The sequence below is a fragment of the Xiphias gladius genome, chromosome 8 (assembly GCF_016859285.1).
Source record: "Xiphias gladius isolate SHS-SW01 ecotype Sanya breed wild chromosome 8, ASM1685928v1, whole genome shotgun sequence".
Classification (NCBI taxonomy): Eukaryota; Metazoa; Chordata; class Actinopteri; order Istiophoriformes; family Xiphiidae; genus Xiphias; species Xiphias gladius.
Window position 1 is genome coordinate 27,201,320 of NC_053407.1, and position 13,578 is coordinate 27,214,897.

General features: G+C 39.3%; 1 protein-coding gene across 1 annotated transcript in view; it reads right to left on the reverse strand.

The window, feature by feature from the left end:
* Nucleotides 1–2,095: 2,095 nt before the first annotated feature.
* si:dkey-106n21.1 (solute carrier family 23 member 1) overlaps nucleotides 2,096–13,578 on the reverse strand; it is a 41,976-nt gene continuing 30,493 nt past the window's right edge. The window contains exons 10-13 of the mRNA XM_040132308.1: nucleotides 8,925–9,089; nucleotides 7,397–7,505; nucleotides 2,746–2,841; nucleotides 2,096–2,659 (exon numbers count right to left, since the gene is read on the reverse strand). Of these exons, the coding sequence (XP_039988242.1) occupies nucleotides 2,475–2,659; nucleotides 2,746–2,841; nucleotides 7,397–7,505; nucleotides 8,925–9,089 (555 nt within the window). The 3' untranslated portion in view covers nucleotides 2,096–2,474. The remainder of the gene's footprint in view (nucleotides 2,660–2,745; nucleotides 2,842–7,396; nucleotides 7,506–8,924; nucleotides 9,090–13,578) is intronic.

The window sequence follows — 13,578 nt, forward strand, 5'->3', positions numbered from 1 at the left end:
AATTTGTGGTGGTTAATTATTGTCATTATGCCACTAAGGAAGGACAATCACAATCTTAAAACGATAATAACATAATTAAAACAATTTGTCTGTGTAACCCACAGATAAGCAGATGAAAGATTTCGCTGGGTGTGGAGCTTTATAGCAGGTTTCAGGGCATGGTTTGCCAATCCGGCCCACAACTTTATTCTAACTGCGCTACTTTTGTTTTTGGCTGCAGCTCTTTCCAGCGAAAAAGTTCTGAAAACCAACTGGAAACTACCGACTCAGCACCAAAAAAGCGTTTAGCAGCTTGGGAGACAGATATTTTCCCCAGGAGTTGTTAGAGACCGAAAAAAGAAGAGCTAAAAGAGAGTGAATATTGGACCTACATTCATCAGGTGGCCAGAAAAACTCCAAATGAATGGTAATGTTACTCTGAAACTGCTGGATGTGTAATTGAACAACTGTTTGCTGGCAAGACCGCTACATCGACTTAAAGGAGATAATATGTCAGTGTTGTGTTCACTCCTTGTTTCTGCCGACTCAAAGCGTCCAAAGAAATCAGTTATTTCAGATTTCTACTGTATATTGGATGTTAAATTAACATTTAACTCAAAGCATGGCTGTGCCTAAATACAGCCTGACAGAGCTGTCAGCATGGCCGTAGGCTCAGCCTTTTTTTTTTTTTTTTTTTTTTAACATTGATCAAAACCATATGGAGTAATACCAAGTGTTTCAGTTATGCTTTCTAGTCACAAAGGAATAACTTCTTCAGTTTCATACCCAAAGAACTCTTTAAAAGGTTCATAATTAAGATTAAAACCCGTTCCTTTAAATTCCACGGACTGATTAACCCAATGGATGAGGGGCTTTGTGTGACTTGCTGTTGGTTTTCATTCTCATTTGAAAGAGAGAATTCACACACAAACATAATCTTGTAGATGTAATTAGAGAAGGACATGCGAATAAAGAAATAAAGAATAAAGGAATACATTTAATTTAATATCTCAAAATGAAATGACTGAGAAAAATGCTGAAAGTCTTTATTAAGTTCATAATTTATTTATCAGCAACCTTTCATTGTCATGGTTTAGGACTGATCTAAAATTATAGTACAAAAATGAGTAAAATTACATATATTCTTTAATGTAAAAGCATAATATTTAAATATTAAAAATTTACTTACAGTGAAAAAGGACAAAATAAAATGTATAAAGCAGTAACCTTAATAACGTTAATGGAAACAGCTATTTTAAAGACATCACATAATACTTTATTTTTAATGAAAAACCCTTCCATTTATTATCTTTTTTTGTAAGTAACGGTTCTTGATGAGGTAGTAATGATCCCACTGAAAATGTATGGGTTACAACACATTCGTAATGCCTGAACAGCAGCTTCAAAGCAGCCTCATGACACGTAGACAATTACTCTGCCAGCTTTGAAGTCATTTCTGACCTTGTGATGGAACAGTGCATCAGTTCATGAAAGAATCATCCATTTTATGTCTATGTGAAAGTCACTTGGCTGTGGTCCGTAAAAAAGATGGTCCGAAACCTTGAACATGAATAACGCAAAGATGTGGTGCATGCTGAGAGAGTCAAAAAGCTACGCACACCGAAGAGATGTTTAAAAAAATATATAATTATACACTTTAAATTGACTCCCTTTTACAAATTAAAGGAATGCCTACTTAATATCTTTGCAAGCTCTTCGCGAGGCCTTCTTAAGTGTATCACGCTGCTCTTTGCTTGTTCAGGCGCTACAAATGTTTTACTAACCTAGAAATGATGCGAAGGTTTATTTTCTTGAACTCAAACTGTAAGGAGTCACAGCAACTCGACTTTTTTCTATAAATTCAATCAAAAAGTTTAAATCAGTGTCTCACTGTATATAAGGACAAAATAATTTCACTTGGAGTGCTAAAGAAAATATAAGGTTTAGATTATATAGCATTTGATTAACAGAACCTCATTCACTGTGGATTATTTCTTATTCCCTGCAGTATTCATATTGTAGTTAAGAGGGCCGGGCATCGGTACCCTTGTCTGCAGTGGCAGGCAAGGCTGGCAGTGGTTTCAGACGTACGCCAGAAGATTAACGCCACAGCTGGTTGTCCCCAGGCTGTATAAAGATGCCATGTTCAATACCCTATATAGGCAAACAGTAACCAGTTGTCTCTGTTTGAATAGTTTTTAAATAAAGAAATAGGATTTAGATTTTGTTTTAGACAGTCAACAAACCTGCATGTTTTTGAACTTGCAGGCAAGAGTCACAGTATCATCCCACAGCGACGTTATGTATCACAAAAAAATAACATAAAAGCAATGAAACAACCTTTGTGCCAACAATGTGTAAGTGAGGATAGAAGCCCATTTTTTAATGCAATTTCCCAGTTTCACTTATTCTGTTTTTCAAAGCTCAGTACCTACTGTTTGGCTTTACAAGGCTAAAAGGCCAGCATCAATGCTCCCCTGTAAGTTAGTGCTACATTATTTGGATGACCCGTGTTGGGTGGTCTTGTAAGACGGGAGGAAGGGCAGGTACTGGAAACATCTAAAGTGTTTCAAAACACCATTGCAGAAAGGGATATCGTAACACGACTGGTCACACATGTTTTTGCTTTCCTCTTGCACCTTGTCCTGCCAGTTCTTGATGCCTCGTTCTTTGTCAGTACCTGAAGAAGAAAAGACTTGGTTAGCTGATAGTGCTGTTAGGGTTTTTTTGATAATTTATTATTATTAGCCAACAATGTTGTCATACCTGGAATGGTGTTATCCAGGATGAACCCAAAGAATCCTCCAATGAACATGTGTGTGGTGAAGAGCACTACAATCACCTGGTCCAGCTCTTTTACTCCTTGAAACAAAAAAGACAACAAACACTAATAAAAGTCATTTTTTACACTTAAGTAGCTTGTGAAATAATTCGACAATTATAAATCTCATAGGGAGATTCTCTTTGCTAATGCCTCCTCCACACGGAGGTGAGAGGTCAGGTTTGCGTGCAGCCTACTAAAACTGAAAGAAATACAAGCTCCCTTAGACCAAAACCAACAGCAAACTGGTGCCTGACAGTAAATCAAATGACACATGTCCAAAAAGAAAATTGTCGTATAGGCACAAGATGTTAAACATAACTTCACCAATCAAAATGTACGCAGTATTTCTTAACAATGATGGCATATTCATGAAGCAAAGATTACGGTGTTTAGAACTGTTGAGAAAGTTATCAGTTCACAAAAAGACATATTTCCACATCTCTATTGGTATCTTTCCATTTAGATAATTTTGAGTTTAGGTACTGAGACTTCATATAATCTGCCTCTGACATTCTTGCCAACCCCCCCTAAACATAGATGAATGGATTTTGGTCGTGGTGCTCCAACAATATTGGAAGACAAGAACACTTATGTTGGACAATTCTGCAAAACCCTACATTATGTTCAATGAAAATGTTTGTTTTTTTTTTTTACATCCAATGCTGACCTTGTTTTCACATACTTAAGTTGCCTTATTTGCACTTGGAAACTGAAGTATGCTTAGAAGAGTACTCCACTTATTAAGTGTTGCCCAGCTATAACAAAGTCAAACTCAAAAAAAAAAAAAAAACCCCAAAAGGATCAAAATCGGTTCAGGCGGACCAGCAATATCATCTTTTTTTATTTCACCCATACTTCGTCCTCGTCAAAACCTGATGCCTACAGTACATCACCCGCAATGCAACTTGACCACCAACAGTTTGGTCAGAGATTCGGATAAGTTATGCTAGTAGTGGCTATTGTAGCCTTGAGCTGCTATCCTCAAGCAGAGATGAGGAGTGGGGTGCAGAGGTCTGGTAACCTCACTTCTTTTCAACTCCAAGCCTCCAGATTTTTTTTCATTTTCAAACTTTTAGCCTTCAGCCCCCACCGATGCTGACTCAAGTTATATCACTTAAGGCCTTGTGACACATGGAATGGGTGCTCAAAGCATTAAAAATTACATTAAAAAACTTCAACGGTGTTGTGTCTTTCCTGAAACGGTGTCTAAGGTACTTTGGACAATCTGCAGACATGACTGAGCAGTTTTAATTGACAGACAGAAACAGTTAAATGCTAAGTGACAAAAAGAATATTTATGAGGTCCTATTTTTATTCTGTGAGCACAGTAAACAAAATTTCTTTTTGCCTTTATTGTATTGGTGTAGGAAGTAATCTCATAGATGAATATCTCAAGCCTGGCCATGTAAAACCAAAACTATTTGCATGGCTAAATACCACAGGGCTCGGTAATCACTAGGAGTGCCACCACCATGGCATCTCCAATTCCCTGATTCAGAGCTGGCCTTTCATGTGGCATGTGTTACCGCCAGCACATGGGTGAATGCAGAGCGTCACTGCATGTACAATTACCCTTAGTTTATTACCCTTAGGTAATAAAGTGCATAATGAACTTGGATCAAACTGAAACAAGAATTGCAAATAGTCCTGATGTAGTTTGACTCTGAACACACTTTTGTTTAAGGAACCCATCCCAACACACACACACACACACACACACACACACACACACACACACACACATGCACGCATTCACGTTGGTGTCTGTTACCTTTGGGGATATTACATAGACTTGCATTTATTTCCTGGAAACTAACCCGAACAAGAAACCACTACTTGCCTAACCAATTGGATACAAGGCTTTTGTCCCCAATTGGACAAGCCGTTCCCAATTAACTGGTCTTTAGTCTGAAATTTGTCCCCAAAAGTAGCTTATGACAGGAACACACACACACACACACACACACACACACACACACACACACACATTTCCTTGCCCATACAGGCAGTGTCAAGAGTTCAAGGAACCCGCTGAGTTGATTTTAAGAACCAACAGCCTGTACATCCAAAGACGTCTGGAGTGGCAGTTTGTTTACAAAGAGCACTGACAGGCCTCTTCTTGTGTGTAGCTATCAGCTGAGTGGGGAAGCTGGGGAAAGATTCGGGGGCAAGAGTGCTTTATCTGAGCCCAGCAGATTACAGCCAGTGACATGGGGGCTAGCCAAGAGGATTGGGAGGTAATCAGCCTAGACCTGAGAAAACCAGACAAGCCCTCATGCCCAGTGTTGAACTCTGGATTAGCACTTTTCCTGGGAGACACTCACATCACATGACTCATGGGATCAAGGTCTTATGTCTGCAGGGGAGAGCTGTTTAATCTTGAGGATTGCTCTTTTGATGGCGCTTCATAGGAGGTGGCCATGACGATGCTCTGTGGCTGATCAATGTGTCCTCAAAAGCGGGGAATCATTATCTGATACCCTGTGATTGATCTCTGATTGTTTCTAAGATCTCTGATTGATCAGACCTGTTTGTAAAAGCTCCACATGGTTTTATTTCATCTGTTGGATTAATGTTTCATTAGCGTAATTAGGTTCTATCTGTTACATGTATACATATCTTTTGCATGTATATGTGAGTACATGTGTTTATTATCTTTATGTAATGTAAAGTGGATAATTTCCAGTCTTGCAAAATAATATATCACTTTTTTCTGTCTATATTTTTTTTTTTTTTTTCCACTTTTTTGCTTTCACAGTGGCTTCCTCCTTCCTACCTGACCAGCCAGTAGTGAGGCTCATAAAGTGAAAAAGACATAATCCACCATCTTTAAAGACAATGGCAGCCACTGCCATTTGTGTTCACTGGAACACAAAACCAACCCAGATTAAACCCGGGTGTTAATGTGTGAATTTTGCCCTCTGTCAGCTGAAGCACCCTTGTTTTCTCACTTGAATCTTATCAAGAGCTGCCACAATACAGATGGAGTTCACAAATAATTATTAGACCTTTTTACAACTTATGTTACTTAGCAGATGGGTTTACCACTATTTAGCCAGTAGCAGGGCAGTTGTCAGTCAAAAACAGAATCCTTTTTTCAAATAGTTTTTCATGAACATCACCATTTTTCTGCACTTAAAAATGAAAATTTATTTGCAAAATAGACCAACGCCTGATTAAAGAATTAATGAAAGTCTGTCATTAACATCTGTAATCAGTAATATACTCAAATTTAAAGAAAAACTTTAACATAAAAAATAAAACCTAGTCTAAAAATGAGTGTGAATTGCTTATATGATAAAAACTGTGACATGTGATGCTGCTTGTGAGTTTTTAGTGTGTCCATGGTGGTTTTTTCACAAATGAACCTTCCTTTTTTTCAGTCACCAACAGTGCTAGTTCTGTAACTCTAGCTTCCCCAGGCAGCTAATGTCGTGTATAATCAAGAAAAGCCTGTTTGAATTGACTATACACTCTCAAAGGGATTGACAACACCCACATGATTAAACTTTAAATAAATATGTCTCCCCCACCCTAATACCCACATTGAAAACAAGTAAAAAGTCATGTGTTACTGTGAATAGAATCAAGTTTAAGAGTGTAAAAGCCCCAAGTAACCACTGCAGGCTGAGCTGCTGTTGGCCACGGCCAACTGCCTGACCAACTGAGCTACAAACCGACTGACATTTCTATCCTCAAACTGCCTATATGGGGTGAAACAAACAAAAAAAACACAAAAAAAATATTCATGGTTCATGATCAGGTAAGACAATTTGGAAGGCTCTCCTTGCCACTTTAAAATCTAGGCTAAAGACCAAAGGTAACCAATGTGTTTGCCATCTGGGCCTTTGGGATTTGGGAACACCTTGAACTCAGGAGCTTAGGCTGGCAGAACCGCTGCCATCTTTTCAAGGGTAATCTGTAAGTGGAGCAGTGGGAGCACACAGCCTCCAACTCACTGTCAGAGGACCAACGTCAATGCCGTGTGTGGGCTTATATACACAAAGTGTAAGCTAGTTGTGGGTGTTTTGACGCACGCCATTTCCTACTGGTGTGTGTTGCCCTTATCCATTTGCCTTTTGACTGGGTCTGGTGAAATAATGTAGAAAAAGAAATAATGATTCAAAAGCCTGGGTCAAATAGATAAAACATTACGGTCTTCTGTAAGTGAGTTTCAGGTCATAGCCACGGCCCACCTGAAGTTTCATCTCTCTTGCAAAGTTCTTTCTCCTCCAGCTCTCCCAGCGTTTACAGCAGTTCTCTCCATCTACCATCTCATCAAAGTTCAGCCTTTTTCCTCCGTGTCTTGTGACTCTCTCATGCAAAATGCAGCATAAAGTAGCAAGACAAACTGTTGTTGATTAGTTTGGTACTAGAACATGCTATATTTTGTGTTCTCACAAGATTGTTGTTCTTCGGTGTGTTTTCCTGAGCCATTCAATGTGTGCACCTCCCTGACTCTCAAGACTAGAAAAATGTGTGTCATTACGTGTGTATGTTTTCTAATAATATTAAGGGGTGTTCCGCTAAAGTGCCTCTGATAGCACACAGGCACTTTATGTGTGTGTGTCTGTGTGTCTTTGTGAAAATCACCTGTGTCAATAATGCCAGGATTGGAGTGAAACCAGGTAGGTAAGACAAGACCGCTGAAGGTAGAGAAGCCGAGGATGAGGAGGTTACGTGATGAGTTCAGGTCCACATACTGGAGAGAGAGGGAGAGCGAGAAAGAGAGGGAGATTATGTGATACAAATTTATTTAAATTGGATTATTGGTTCTCACATGTAAACCATTATTTTGTTGTTTTGTCTCAGCTGGCTGCAATCGCTGTTTTGCAAACTGACTGAAATGTGATTAGAAAAAAATCTGGGACTCCAAAAAAGACCTGAATTCTATTTTGAGAGAATTCACATGTATTTGGTCATGACAGGTCAACGCAGGCCGGACCGGTTGCAGCCGAATGTCTACGAATGAGTTTTGAGAGGTTAAGTCAGCTGGAAAGACAGAAGATTTTTCCTGGCCCATTACACTAAAAACCATTAACGTGTATATCGGGGGGGGGGGGGCACAGTTATTGATCAATAAAGAGCTGACATGCCCCTCTGCTGAGCTTGCTTCTGTTCCATTAGTATTAGTCCTAAATGTATTTTGAAGGTTTCTTTCATTAGTCTTTCTGGAAAACTGAAATGTGATACTGGGGTTTTCTGTCCACATTCTGAGCTAAGTCTGAGCAACTCGTCATTGCAACCGAGATAAAATGACGGTTACGTTGTAAATATCGTAGCTGCCATGAGATTTTGACACCTATGGCTAAGACTCAGTGTGGCTCTGGTTGTTCGGTACAAACTAAATGGTCATCTGAACGTGGACAAAAAGCACAGTATCATGTTTCATCTGTTTACCAATACAGATAAAAGAAAGCCTTCGAAGGAAGAATGCTTTGTCTGGGATGGACTTTGGCCCTCTGCACTGCGAGTACAATGTTGACAGTATGTCTACATTTCAAGTTACATTTTCTGGCATACACTCCCTCAAACTCCCTTTTGCTAGGAATCTGAGGAATCCCTGGCCAAAAATACTTATAGTTTTTACTGCTCATTAAAAGAGGAGTTTAAACATTTCCACCACAGCTACACAGTTACATTCTGAAGCCAAAAAACGAATTTAGTGTACAGGATTCATCGTTGCAAAGCTTTGTGTTTTCATCACATTCTCCCGTCAGATTTCCACTTTAAGTAACGTACCAGTGTGTCTGCTGTGGGAAAGGATGGAAGGGTGATGTTGTGAGAATAATAAAGGAGGAGATAGATTTTGTTGACTCTTTTAGCGCTTGCTGTTAAAGGTCAATAAATCCCTTATTACCTCTCGGTTTGTTAAAAATTCAACATTCTGATTCTAATGTTTTTTCACTAGGAAAATGTACCCAAAGTAAGACGCTCTTCTAATTTTAATAATGTAAAATAGTGTTTAGTTTAAGGACCTTTTAGAAGGAAGTTTTTTTTGTGTGTCAGGTTCTTGATTTTACAAGGATGGGGTGTCTCAATACTCTATACAGCAGTTGCTTTGGATAAAATAAAATAAAATATGATACTATTAAAATGTTACATATTGAAATGTGTTTACCTGAAGGTTGGATATCCCCACTGCTGCGATCATTCCAAACATAACGAGGAACATGCCTCCAATGACCGGGTCTGGGATGGTGATGAAAACTGCTCCAAACTTCCCAAAGATTCCCAGGACGATCATGAGAATGCCAGTTGTCTGGAGGACCAGTCTGCTGCCAACCTGGCATAAAATGAGCACAGAGACATATGCAAGATGGGTTCATCTATAATTCTTGCCTTGCCAGTTGCCAATGCCAGCTTTGGCGGTGCATGGGAAGAACCTCTGAGAAGCACGCAGGGGTTTTAATAAGGACACGATCAATCTCATCTGCGAAGATTTTGAGTTGGACATAGACACGAGACAACCGAGAAAGTGACCTGAGAAAAAGAACGCTGAGGTCAGGCCTGCAGAGTCCATAGAACGTTCAGCGGTAGCATAGGCTTTCGGGTGGTAATGGTGGGAGTTGTGCTGCTCAAAGACAGGCTGTTATTTTAGTTGGGCTCGACTAAATCAAACTGACACACCCTGGCTCAGTGCCATATACATTTGACATACCATTCCAGTGAAACATTCTACTGACATGCTAATAAATACATACAACGTCTCTTCAAAGTAAACACTGTCGACATTTGCCTGGAGAATACAACAAGGCATCTTTATGGACGTTCTCATCTGAGTGATGATGTTACTGGTGCAGTTTATCAAAGTTTGTAGTTTCAGACAGTGGAACATTGTTGACTGTTCTGTTGAGACAGTTTTTTTCCAATTATTTTTGAAAGCAGGCAATAATTTCAAAAGATATAGTGGAATTCTGACATGTAAATTGTGGCTGTTTGCCACTTCAGCCTCTATACTAATTATCCTGATCTTTTACAGTCAAAGCAAGGGCTAATGATAGCAGGCCAATGAAGAGTGTCTTCCAGTTTGGATAAAGGCAGTCCAAAACCAGGTTGTTCAAATTCAAGCCGTATACATCTCCATTATGTAGCATACTCTATACCTCAGTATTCACAAAGGCAATTTGTTTTTATTCTCCAATCCAAGGAACAAAGCAGATGCGTGCGTGCTGTTTGTCAGTTTCCACAAGGTGAAACCTCTCAGAATATGGTCCACTGTTTTGCAAAAATATAGTGAAATAGGTATGCGGATTTACAGTTAAGATCTCAAGACGACTCCTTACAGTCACAAACTCAATCACATTTATTGCTTTGACTGTTAAATCAAAAGTGTTTTACAGAGGCATTGAAATACTAAAAAAGACATTAAGAAGATATTCAAATTGCATTTAAAAGACAATAAAAACTGAAACAAAGGCGAAAGCAAGCAAATAAATACTTTAAGATTAAAAAGAAATTACGTTTTTAATTTATTGGAATGCAACAGCAAACAATAATGTTTTAAGCCCTGATTTAAATGAGCTGACAGTTTTAGCAGACCTCAGGTATTCAGGAAGCTTGTTCCAGAGGTGGGGAGCAAAAAAGGCTTCACTTTGTTTGGATTTGACTCTGGCAACACTGAGAAAACCTGTCCCAGACAACCTGAGGGGTCTGGATGCTTTGTAACATACAAGTAAATCGGAGATGTATTTAGTATTTAATGCGTCACAGACAAATAATAGGATTTTAAAATCTTATCCTTTGACGCCCAGGGAGCAAGTGCAGTGATTTAAAGACTTGGTGTATTGTGCTCCACTTACTTGGTGTTAGTGAAGACTTAGGCAGCAGCATTCTAGATTAGCTGCAGCTGTGTGGTTGATATTACTAAGACCTGTGCAGACACCATTACAATAGTGTAGCCTGCTGAAAATAATCACATGAACAGCTTTTTCTTATCTTGTTCAGACCGAAATTCTTTCATTCTTGCTAAGTTTTTAAGTTGGTAGTAGGCTGATTTTTTTTTTAATTGTCTTTATGTGGCGGTCGAAATTTAGGTCAGAGTCCATAACTACTAAGCTGGTAGGTTTTCTTGTCATGGATTAAAGGTGAGCACTGACTTTCAGTCTTTTCTTCTGTGATGATAACAATTATTTCAGTTTTGCTGTATTTCACTTGTTGAAAATTCTGGCACATCCACTCATTGATTTGTTCAGCGAATGCAAGGGCCTATAGTCATGTGGTGACACTGTTATGTAGAGTCGTGTGTCATCACGGGACTATAGTCATGTGGTGACACTGTTCTGGAGAGTTGTGTGTTATCTACATAATTATGATACGAGATGTTATAATATTCCATAATCGGATCAAGGGGGAGTATGTAGATGTTGGATAGAAGAGACTTGAGTACAGACCCTTGAGCTCCACATGGGATTTTTTTTTTTTTTAGCTCAGATTCCTAATTACCAATTGACACAAAGTAGTCCTTATCTTGTAAATATGAGTTGAACCAATTTAGCACAGTGCCAGAAAGTCCCAACCACTTTTCAAGCCTGTCAAGGAGTATCTTATGATCAGCCGTGTTAAAATGCAGCACTGAGATCCAGTAATACCATAACCGACGTTTTTGATGCATCATTCGTCAGATTTAAACTTTAACAAGTGTAGTCTCAGTGCTATGGCGGGGTCGAAATCCAGACTGAAAAGGGTTAAAGAAATTGTTTTGCGCCAAGAAAGCATTAAGTTGCCTAAAAAACAACCTTTTCAATGATATTTCCAAAAAAAGGTAGGTTTGATATGGGCCTATAGTTATTTATTTCTAAGGCATCCAGGTTAGACTTTTTTAAAAGAGGTTGATTAACTGCGGCCCCTCAGGGACCTCGAAAAAATTCCTGACTGAAGAGAGCTATTGACTATCTGTAGCACATCGGATGCTATGCAATTAAAAACATCTTCAAAGAGGCTTGTAGGCAGATTATCCAGGCAGCGGTTAGTAGGCTTAAGGTGTTGAACATTTTCTGTCAAGGCTACATAATCTATGGGGTGAAAATGTGTCAAATTAACTAGAGCAGTCTTACGCGAAGCCACAGGCGACAGCCATTTTTTTGCCCGAGATGGAATTACAGACTGTTTGTCTTCTCCACAGAATTTTGAATCTGATAAAAGATGCAAAGTCATTGAATGACTTATTGGATAACAGTTCAAGAGGGACTCTTGCTGAGGGGCTTGTCACTCTCTCAACGACAGTTTATTTATATGAATAATCTCAGAGAAAAAGGACTGCCTTGCCCTTTTTAGTTCCACGCTATAGATGTGAAGTTTCTCTTTATAGACGTCATGATGAACCAGGAATTTGTTTTTTTCCCCACCAATGTTTTTGCCTGTCCACACTCAACAACGTGCATAACTTTAGAAATGAAACTGTCTACGAGATCATTTACAGGAACTGAATGCAGAGCTGGCGTGGGTGTAAAAGCCTGGGTGAATAATGTACAGGTGTTTTTTGTTGATGTAGGGCTTTCTAATTACCTCTGTTTTAATTCTGCTGCTTTCAGCAGAGATGGTAATTTTAAAAATAACACAGTCATGATCAGAAAGTGCAACATCAGTTACCACAGCCTCAGAAATGTGCAGACCTTTGGAAATAATTGGGTCTAAAATTATGTAAAATATGTACATGCTGGGAAAGTCAAAAGTTATCCAGAATGTGCCAACGTTCTTTGGCACTGCCGTCTTTGGGATTATCGTATATGCATTTTAAAATCACCAACTATAACAACACGGTTTAAATCAATACACATGGCAGAAAGTAGATTAGCAAAGTTATTAAAAAGTTTGCTCTATATTTTGGGGGCCCGTAGATGGTTACTCATATTGCTCGACAGGAGGATGTCAACCGAAGTGCGACATTTTCAAAAGAGCCAAACTTTTCATATAACAACTGTTTGCACTGGTAGACATTATTAAGTAAAGTGGTTACTCCACCTCCTTTCTTAAGTACTATAGACCCTCGGACTAGCAGTGGTTTTGGGGCTATCTCTTTGGTTTTGGTTAGCCTTAATGCTAGTGGTGTGATTACCTCCCCTGGGTTCAACTTGATCAGTATTATTACACGTTTTTTTCAGAGTCAGTGGATCGTACCTGTTTTGCAATTAGAGTTCAGGTGGTGAAGTGAGCATTGGTGCTCTCTTATTTGACTACTTGCTGGATCTGCCTCTGCATCCGACGACGTCAGACCAAGTCCTGGCTGGAGTTGATACTTTTGGTGCAAACAAGAAGCGTCATAAGGGAAGGCTGGTTTGGGAGCCTCCACAGCGGTGTTAGAATACATCCAGGGGAGCGTGTCAGCCAAGTCCTTGATTGGATGCTCTACATTTGATGCAACCCCATGTATAGGTGCTATAGCTGCTACAGAGTCAATGAATTGCTCACTGTCACATATTAGGCAAGTCAAGAAATTGAAGGTGAAACAGTGACTCCTCCTTCAGTTTTATATGACCCTCATTTATTTCAGCAGTCTGGTTGGCAGCTCAGACAGTGAGACTCACAGAAAACCGCAATAGCCAATCAATAAATCATCCAAAATTATGAGCTTCCCTTTTCATTATATCACAAGACCATAATCAAAAGATTAAGCTATATTATATCTCACCCCTCTTGCCCTGCTCGTTATCTCCCCTTGGTTGGTACGATGCATTCTGGGTAGGATTTGACCCGTGCATGCATCTCAATAAGCCCTTGAAGGGCTGAGCTCATAAAAAACACTTGAGTTTTCATTGTAATGTACCGGCACTAAA